We start from the raw sequence: 10,250 nt of genomic DNA, 5'->3' as shown, positions 1-10,250 counted from the left end.
TTCAATAACATTTATTGTACATTCACACTGGACACTATTACACAACCCTGCCAAAGGTGATTTGTAAATGACATATTCACAATTTCTTTAAGGGGTTTTGTTATGAGCAAAAGGCGTAAAGCATAAAAAAGGCTTTCAACCATTTACGGGCTTCATGGAATATTAACAAGAATGTTTTTGATCCATAGATATACTGATTGAGAAAAAAACCAACCATTCTTTAAACATGTTATAACAAAATAAGAATAGAACGATATTTACTGATGACTAGTAAAAAAATATCTAATAAAAACATAATTAGCACCATGAGCTAATTCAAACAGCAAGAGCTTTTGGGGGACAATGTGGAGTAATCAATGTACGCTCTTAGAATTACAAACTTCAGGGTTTAACGCTGATTAGTGTAATTTGTGGCACACAAGCGCACATTCAGACAACACAATTACAAATAAACACAAAACCACACATATCCAATTCCAGCTCAGTTTCAAAGCCTTGATGGGAGCGCATAATGTTGAATTAAGACAGATTCCGCATGCAGGATATCGTCGAATGGAAAATTACTGTCCGTTTGCACTGCAAGCTCTCTAAAAGCGTTTTTATTCGAAAAGTTATTTTTGAAAGTTCAGTAATGTACATCCTCTCGAGCACTCACAGCGCAAGCCGTAGAGTCTCGCTATGCAAGATGCACAATTGTACACCACACCGTAGAGTTCAGTGCACAGGCGTGGGCATGACTTACCTATTCAAATGAGTCTGTCGGCGCAAGGGATGTGTCCAGAGCTATTGTAAAAGCAAACATTTACAGTAAATTTACACCACATGGCTAACATTCTTCAGGCTAAATGGAGCTCCTCTCTGTGACCGGCCGGCTTGTTGGCGTAATGCATGGCAGCTTCTGTGTCCTTCAAGTGACCAGAGCACCGCTCTGTGTGCAGTTACAAGCTCACACACATACGATCATACATGTACAATCACACATATACACACAGAGAGACGCTCTGTGACGGAGAGGAGCAGAGTTGATCCGGGTGGATTGCAAGCGCTCCAGTGCTTGTACTGTAAACATGAAGAGAGGGATGAAAATCCCTTCTCTCTCTTTCAATTACATCTGTACTTTCTGTGGACAGTTCCTCACTTGCCCAACCGCTGCTCACACGATGCATATAGCTGAAGCGCACCAAAAAGGTCGTCGTAAGAGACGTCTATGTGGGACGGCAATGAACTGCAAGAGAGAATAAATAGGAAACAAAAGATCAAATAACAGCTCACAAACTTAAACGCAGTCCAGATTAAACACAATCAATAGTTTTGAAGATTATAAATGTTTTAAGATGTATGGAGGGGAAACAGAATTTAAGATCAAGTTTGATAAATATATAAATAAATAATGAAGCGTAGCAGTACAAGGACACACTGCCATCTAGTGGAATTCCAGAGAAACACAATCAAAAAACACAAGGCTGTACACAATGCATATTCTCTTCATGATTTGTGCTAGCCTGATTTACAATTCTGTTAAAGAGCCTCTGTAATGCTTATATTAAACAAATGGTTCACGCTGATGTTCACATGGTGTAAAAAGTGATTGCACTGTTACAGCATATAACAAATTTAACGGTTAATCGGTTAACCTGTGTTGATATATGGTACTGAATGATAACCATGTGCACATACCATGTTATTTACATGATATTCAAAGGTACATCCGCATCCTTTTGGACAGTAATTTCCTTGATTTTTAATTTGTTATTACTAGATAAGTATTTAAAAAATATATTTTTATAGAAATTACACTTATAAAGAATACTTTCAAGCTGTTAAACTTCTTTGGTGCTGAGCAAACTAGAAAAATAGATATGCACTATATAAATCTCTAATGTGTCCAGGTCTGAAAATCACAATTTTACACTTCCCTGATATTTCAGTTTTTTTCATGACCATGGGAACACTGATAGTACAACAATGTACATAGTACATGTCGAAAAATACAAGGTAATACCATGGTACTTTCTGGTAAGTTTTTGTTAGTGAAGGTGCACAGCAAGACACACATACACTTTGCAATCCATGGCTTGGCCTGTATTCTGTGTACACTCTGAAGAGATAAAAAGTTTGTGCTTGCTCAGATGAGTCCACATATAAACATACTCACATAATCTCTGTTAGTCTGATGTGCCAGGGCAAAAAGCCAAGTGTACTTTCCACAGGGCCGAATTTCAGCACCAGGTCTGGGTCAGGTATGTTCTTTGTCTCTGAATGAAGGGGAGGAGAAAGAAGAAGAAAAAAAAAAGCATTAGTGGAAAGGAAAAACAGCTCTTTGAGCCTAAGGGTAAAGGCTGAAGGGTTTAGGAGGACAAAGCTATGATACTGGGATGATTACAGGTACTTTTAGATAGAGGCGCTAACTTTGAGGAACTGAGACCATAGAAACATCTGTTCTAGTGTTCTGAATTTACAGTATACATAGGGTACTGGCACACAGATCTGAATCCCAGCACAAACCATTTGAAGCTAAATCTGAAGAATTTTTTTGAGTCACCTAACAGTAATCGTACAGGAGAGATAATGCAAAGATTCTTATTTGCGATGGTCAATATTACACATGTTGATAGCATATTTGAAAGGGTAATTTAGCTTGCTGGATTGTAATCCAAGCAATAAATATAAAAGAGATTAGCACTTAGTTGCTTCATGAAGCACAGCTAATTATTTTTTAAGCAGTGTTTAACACTGAAAGGAGACAGAATCCTGAAACACTAGATGTTTTGCTGTAGACCTGATTTCCATTTTGCATTGAATCTCAGTTTGTTTGCTTAGTATGAAAGAAACAGGGTCTCAGATTCAGACACAATATAAAAATGAACAACTACTGAATAGGTTTACATATTCTCCACTGATGTGTGATTTGAATTGCTCTTTTGACACTTTAATATGACAGGAATCAAATGACAGGACTGGCCATTTAGTTAATAAATTGCTAGTTTGTGCTGATGGTCGGTCAGCAGACTGGCATGCTGTCACCTCTGAGTAATGAGTCAAGCACAGTGACATTGATGTCTTTGGATGTCCTCTCTTTCCGCTCAACAGCCTTACAGAGCTGTTGTGCTGCCTGGACGATACTGAGCTGTCCATCGTCTGGAGATAAGATCTTCACCACTGGCTGACAAGTTAACGCTGCAAACAGAACAAAGAAACATGACATTAGGGTATATTCAAGTCAGGTCGCTATTCCATTTTGAATAGGTATTAAGTTACATTCTGGCTACTATGCTGGTCGCACACTGAAGGTGATGTGCCACGGCACACCAGGCTGCATCGCGGATAGGACAAGGCACAGGTATCACACACAGAATATATTCAGTATGGTGAGTGTAGGTGGCAATCCAAAACAGTAAATCTAATCATTAAGAATGTAAAAAGTAACAATGAGTTTGTAGGTTAGTGATTTTATTGAGTCACCTAGCTGTAATCGTACAGGAGAGATAATGCGAATATTCCAATATTACAAAAGTTGCTGGCAAATGTAACAATTTTTATTATGTCATTCTATAATCTTCTATAGCCTAAACTGTATTCAAGCTGTCAAACCAAAAAAAGAAAATGTACCTACAGTGTATTTTCTAGCATAGGCTGAAGTCAACAATGTATGTCATTAACTATGTTTCCATCCAAGGGTTTTTTGCTACAAAATGTGTAACGCATCAAAAAGTTTACAGATATAGCTGAAGGAACCGCAACTTATCGCTATTATGTGTCGACATAATATTTTTCTGTTTAACTCTACCGCATAAACTGTGTCAATACTTCAAATGTTATGACTAACTGGTTTGGAAAAACTTTTTGTCTAGAAAATAGGCTTTAATGCAAATATAGTGTCACAAGCCAGAATTTACCCAAATCGTTAGCCTGTGTTAATCATGACGACAAGGCATACGTGTTCTACACTTTTTTCAAGACTATAAACTATCAGAACTATTTGTCCAATGCCGAGTTAACTTTCAGAAAACTAACTTTTGTAAATTTTAAAACATTCAAATATTTTAAATCTAACCTGCTTTACCTCTTCAGAAAAAGTAAATTGCATTATGATGCTAAAATTTATTATAGATGACATTCAAGATCAGTTGGTCGTTAAAAGTTGCTGGACAAATATGAATGACAATCCAGTTGTGATGGCAATGCTTTAGATTAGATGATTGTTCAAAATAGCCTATTGAATTTCAGGAATGTATCAATATTGTAAACCCTGATATTACAACGCATACATTTTTCTCCAATAGCTGTGCACACAGCATATACATGGATGGATGGTCCTTATACCAAGAACGAAAGTGTTCCCCACAACTTGGTGCAGGTTGCCAGCTTGAACAGGGCCATGATGATTTGCTTTCGGGTCGGGCCCGGTGGCAACCTGTGATAGGCGCAACATCAGTACCAATATTAAGGTACTATCAGAAGGGCAACTACTCTTTTTGTGATGCCAATTCCTCCTATTCTAACTGCATTTATTTGTACAATTAAAATGACAGTAAGCTGGCTAATATTAATTGTTTCAATCCTCTCCCAATTTTACTAAAACCTCAGGGGTTTTCATATCACACCTCGTTGAACAAGCCAATGCAACGTTAGAAAGCTATTTTAAATTTCAGACTGCAATGACAAATAATTTTTCCTGTGTGGGATCAAATTAGTCCATGTATTCCAGACATATCCAGCTTTGGTGTTCATACAGGTTCGTGTCCAGCCTCCGAATTCCATTTCCACTTCTTTTCCAAATGGATCCCATTCAATTTCCAGGTTTGGAATGCAAAATAAGTTAGGGTAGTGTTTGTGGCAAGGGCGCTTATGTATTGGCGTCAAAGGCAACCGCCTAGTTCGCTAATGTCTAGAAACCGAACTGCCGAGAGTAAACTTTGTTAATACTACAATGCCATTTTGATGCCAGGTTAAAAAAAAAAAAAATCTACCATTTCAAGAATGACGTCTTAATATTTTGAGAGCTCTGTTCATTAATGAGGTGTGCATTAGTACAGGAGTTAGTACACCTGTGGGCACCTGACAAGGGAGGCATGAGATATATGCATCCACTCAAGTCAAGCAAAACATTATTGAACTGCTGTGAATTAGATAGATCCATTTCAAGACATTGTGCAGATTCACTAAATAGTTGAAAAATTGCATCTTAGTTATTAAACACCCGCAATCTAATTTAGCAGGCGCAATCAGCACTGACATTGTGCTGCGTCTTGAGTATTTAAAAGACATTATCATTCCGTTTGGAGCAAACATGCTCCTTTCTGTGTAAATTAGGCTCACTGTATATTCTGATTGGAATATTTTAAAATGGGAAAACAAACACAAAGACGAGAACTTCATGGATCTTCTTTTGTGTGTCTTATAACAACACAGATGAGAAGCACGAACATCTGAAGCTCATGTAAATATAGGTAATCCACTAAAACAATTGATAATTCTGCTCGAAATTTTCCATTTGCGCTTAGAATACATTTCAGGTCTCATTCGTGCTATTTTTTGTCTTTTATGACTTTTTTCAGTTCATTATCACGCAGTAACACAATGACAAAGTTATTGATGTACTACTGTATGTTGTCAAGAAATCAGAGACTCTCCCCTCCAAATCCAACACAAATGGTCACAGGAGATGTATTTAAGTGACCAACTGTAAACAACGATGGGTCTCACCTCACTAACCACATGTGATCGGATCACCAGAGATGCATCTTAATACCAGGTGTAAATGGGGCCTCCGTGCCGCTTTGGTTTATGTTCCATAAGGAGTACTCAACAGTTGAGTTGCTCGAGGAATATTTGGAAAAATGAAACAACATTTCATAACCAGAGAAGCTGGCAGCAATTCATCTTTTCCAGACAGAAGAACTATGCAACTAAACAATCTTCCACAGTGTTTATCCACAGATTCAGTAGTGAATCTTAACCAAAGACATGAAAGAGACAAAAGTTCATAACAACTAGGCTTAGCAACTATGATCCATTACCAAGATCATAAAGAGACAAAACCTGCAGTCATGAAATATTCTGATCCAACCTGTTTGTATAGACTCTTCCCACATTGGGCATTTCAAACAAAGAGCAACTGATTTTTTTTTCCAGGTATGAAGCACCTCACCTTGATGCTCTTGTTTGTCTGTACCATTCTTCAGGAACTCTAATGTGTATTTTGAGCTGTCCATTCCCAGAAGCTCCTGCTTTAGTCTCAGGATCTCCTCAATGAGTCTGGAGTTATTCCTCCTGAACACACCTGTAAAACAAGATGACAATGAGAAAAACATCTAATAATATCCCACACCCTCTAAAGACAAGTTTCAGAGTAAAATCTTTTTTTCTTCATCCACCAACTTGAGAGAAACTTCACCATCTGAATACAGTGAATGTTAAAACTAAAAATGTTGTTAGCAAGCTCACACTTCCAGATGACATATTTAGACTGTAAACATCTAAGGCTATATAAGGAACACGTCATAGGAGTCTATGAAATGTATTTTAATTTCCAATTAACATTGGAAGGATATGCAAGGAAGTGATTCTCAATTAAATTACTTACATGGTGGCCAAAACATCAATTGAAAACAGAAGTTCACTTTCTAGCCAAAAAATAAGGCCAAACCATTCACTTTAAATTGAGAATATAATGTGGTTTAGATCTGCATGAATCTGAATATCTATCCAAGTGTCCACACCTTGACAATTACAAAATATCTGTCAAAGGTTATAGCTGAAGCAATACAATATCCACTCCTCCATCCACTTCCATTGAGAAATATGTTAGGCCGAAACTGAAACAGACGGTTTTGAAATAGGACAGACACATCCTCCCATCCACTTTTATTATAAAAAGGAGAAATTAGCTTTGATGTTCCCTGGCATTTTGAGAATTTGAGGATTACAGTACCATGTTAAGGATTAACACAAGCTTGTTACAGCAAATAATTGGGTTCTTTTGCCCTGATTCTCAGCTCACGAAATAATAAAATATATTTTGTTGATTTTGCTACATAATACATGCTAGACAAGCCACACAAACCATGTAGGAAAAGATGAAACATTTTAAAGGTATTAATGTTCTGATGAAGATGTGACCACAAACCACATAATAAAAAGTTTAATTTCAACTTTGTACATGCTCAAGAGTGTTTAAGAAACAGCAGGTGACTGTCTGGAATTCACTTCCCTATCCATGATTCATTCATATGAATGCAATGCACAATAATTCCGATTAGTCTTTACCTTGATTATCATAGACGCTGACATATGAGATGCCCACTGCCATGCACCACACCACCAGGTTGGCAGTGTCAGTATAGTGGATCTCCTCTTCAGTGATCAACAGCCCTACATGAAACGGCAGCTTCTCTAACGTCCTTCCATCAGCTGACCAGCGAACCCGACGGCTGACGCGTTTGCCCACGGGTGCAGTCTTTTTCTGATTATGAAACCCGAGGGCAAGGGGCAATAATATACCCACCAAAGTCCTTTTCCACCTCCAAATGTGGACTCGGAACCAGGTGAACAGCGCGCGCTGGAGATAAAGCAGCGCGTGTAAAAACCGCCACGCCACCTCATACAGTATGGCCATGGTTTACAGTCTTTAAACGCGTTCTTAGTTAAATACTATCGGCGTTTGAAGTAAATACCTCATACTAAAGTCAGCCGTAGAGGTGTGAGCGATAATATATCGAAGAATGTGCCATGTTGGTCACTGCCAACACTGCAGTGTGCCGGCTGCCATTTCTTCATCCTGCCAACCTATACACTCTGAACCCGCTGCTGTGTGACATGGAGCTCTCTGATTGGACGGCTGACAGATCGTGCTTTATGTGTCACTCTAATCGCTGGTCAGGAATCAGTTATGACGTAGATCAGGTCATAGTCATAGAAAGGAAAAGAACGACTGAGGACTGGTCTCAGATCAAAGTTAGATCTACACTGACCTCGTCATACGTGAGATAGTAAATGTGATTGGCTGCCGTACCGGCAAATGTAAAATGAGAAAATTAAATATCTGTAAGTTTGATAAATTAATATAGAAGAACATTAATGTATTTTTGTATTTTAAATATACGCTTTCATTTTATCAAATTATATGTAATTATATGTAAATATTGTTTTATTGGACATTTGTAAACCTGTTTGATAAGAGTATTATAAAGACTTACTGATCACAGCCATTAATATACTGTTAAATGTTCCAGCATTGTGAAAATAAAATAAAAAACAATTAATAACTAGATAAAATAGGATAGAAATCACGTACATTGTTTGGACACTAAAATATATTATATTCTTATGAACAGTCAATTAACACTTACAATTCGTACCATGGTATTACCATGTTGTACATATCATCTGATACCATCACTGTACTTTGGTATGTAACAGTACTTTTTTATAAGGGGAATTTGGTAAATTCTCTCATCATTTACTCACCCTCATGCCATCCCCTTATGTGTATGACGTTCTTTCTTCTTCAGAACACAAATTAAGATTTTTAGAAGAGTATTTTCAGCTCCGTAGGTACATAAAATGCACATTTTATGAAGCTCCAAAAACAAATAAAGCCATCATAAAAGTAATCCGTTCAACTACAGTGGATTAATGAATGTCTTATGAAGCGAAATGCTAGGTGTAAGAAATGTATCAATATTTAAAACTTTTTTAACTTAAAATTCATGAGGGTAGAGGTCAAGCATATTGGCAAGTTCACACGAGAACTGAAACATGAAATACCAAAACAAAAACGAAGCGCAGTGTTGTTCGTTTGGCTGTTTTGAATACGTCAACTGTGGTGCCATCTTGGAATGGTGAACAAGGAGAGCTGTTTGAATTGGTTTGAATGCAAGTGAGTGAGTGAGTGGAGTAGATCCCTCCAACCAAGCTCCTTGCGCAGACCATTATATAAACTCCTTTTGTGTTGAAAAAGTACCTCAGTTCATTGAAACATTTCAAGGATATCTTTGTTGTCCCCAAGGATCAATTTGTTGTACAGTCAGCAGTAAACCAACCATCAGACAAACATTAATAAATGGACAATGGATACAACATAAACAAAATATTAAAAAGCCAATGGCAGCTGGAACAAATGATCTCTTAAGTCTATTTGTCCTACATGTTTGCAGATTATATCTGCATCCAGACAGAAGCAACTTAAACTCTTATGACAGGGGGTGGCTAGAATCAACCAAAATTGACTGGACCTTCTTTAAAACCCTGACCTTGTACAGTTGAATTCAAGGTCATTCAAGGTAGTGCCTGCCAGTTTGCTGCACACTTTAACGATACACTGCCATTTATTTCTATTTTTGATGTTAAGTGACCCATACCAGCATAAAAAAGAAAATGTAAGAACAGATTGAATAAAACAGGAATAAAACATTTTCAAGTATAATCAACATTAAAACTTTGAAGCTTACTATAAAAGTACATACGTTGATGGGCTTTTCTACACATAGCATCCATGTGATACTCGAAGGTCAACTTGTCATCAACAACAGTGCCAAGATATTTGTACTGCTGCACGAACTCAACAACCTGATCATTAAACACTACAGGGGATATTACCGTTGGGTTCCTCATAAAATCTGTCTTCTTTTTAGTTTAGATACATTAATGTCCAAAAAGGACAACATTTTTTGTAAAAAAAAAAAAAAAAAGAAAAGGTTTAAATATTGATCTATTTCTTACACACACCCAGCGTTTTGTTTCAGAAGACATTACTTAGACCACTGGGATTGTATGGATTACATTTATAATGGCTTTATGTACTTTTTGGAGCTTCAAAACTTTGGCACCCATTCACTTGCATTTTGTGGACCTACAGAGCTGAAATATTCTTCTAAAAATCTTAATTTGTGTTCTGCTGAAGAAAGAAAGTCATAGACACCTAGGATGGCATACGGGTGAGTAAATTATGAGAGAATTTTTATTTTTGGGTGAACTACACTTTGTTTACATTAGAAGCTTGCAAAAACATGATTTGCTGCTTGCTGTTATGAGTCAGAGGCAGTTAGTATTAAGGGTGAGGGACATTCTCACTCTAGAAAGCATTTTAATTGTCAGATCTTTTTATTGTAAAATGCCCCTGAATGCAAGATGAGTCATCAATGTATTTGGTCCGTTTTCCTAGAGGAGAAAAATTGCACAATTTAATACATTTTCTTCTCAATTAATAATTGATTTACTAGTATTGAAGGTCAAGATTGCATAAAATG

General features: G+C 37.1%; 1 protein-coding gene across 1 annotated transcript; it reads right to left on the bottom strand.

Annotated features, from left to right (window-relative positions):
- nus1 (NUS1 dehydrodolichyl diphosphate synthase subunit) lies at positions 1-7,779 on the bottom strand. The gene is made up of 5 exons (XM_052098146.1): positions 7,270-7,779; positions 6,152-6,283; positions 3,025-3,177; positions 2,156-2,255; positions 1-1,225 (listed from the first exon to the last, which is right to left on the bottom strand). The coding sequence occupies exons 1-5, from the start codon at positions 7,616-7,618 to the stop codon at positions 1,135-1,137; spliced, it is 825 nt and encodes a 274-aa protein (XP_051954106.1). The 5' UTR covers positions 7,619-7,779; the 3' UTR covers positions 1-1,134.
- Positions 7,780-10,250: the final 2,471 nt, after the last annotated feature.

This window comes from Xyrauchen texanus, chromosome 30 (genome assembly GCF_025860055.1).
Source record: "Xyrauchen texanus isolate HMW12.3.18 chromosome 30, RBS_HiC_50CHRs, whole genome shotgun sequence".
NCBI classification, from domain to species: domain Eukaryota; kingdom Metazoa; phylum Chordata; class Actinopteri; order Cypriniformes; family Catostomidae; genus Xyrauchen; species Xyrauchen texanus.
Note: the sequence above shows the minus strand (reverse complement) of the source record. Positions and strands in the feature narration are given on the sequence as shown.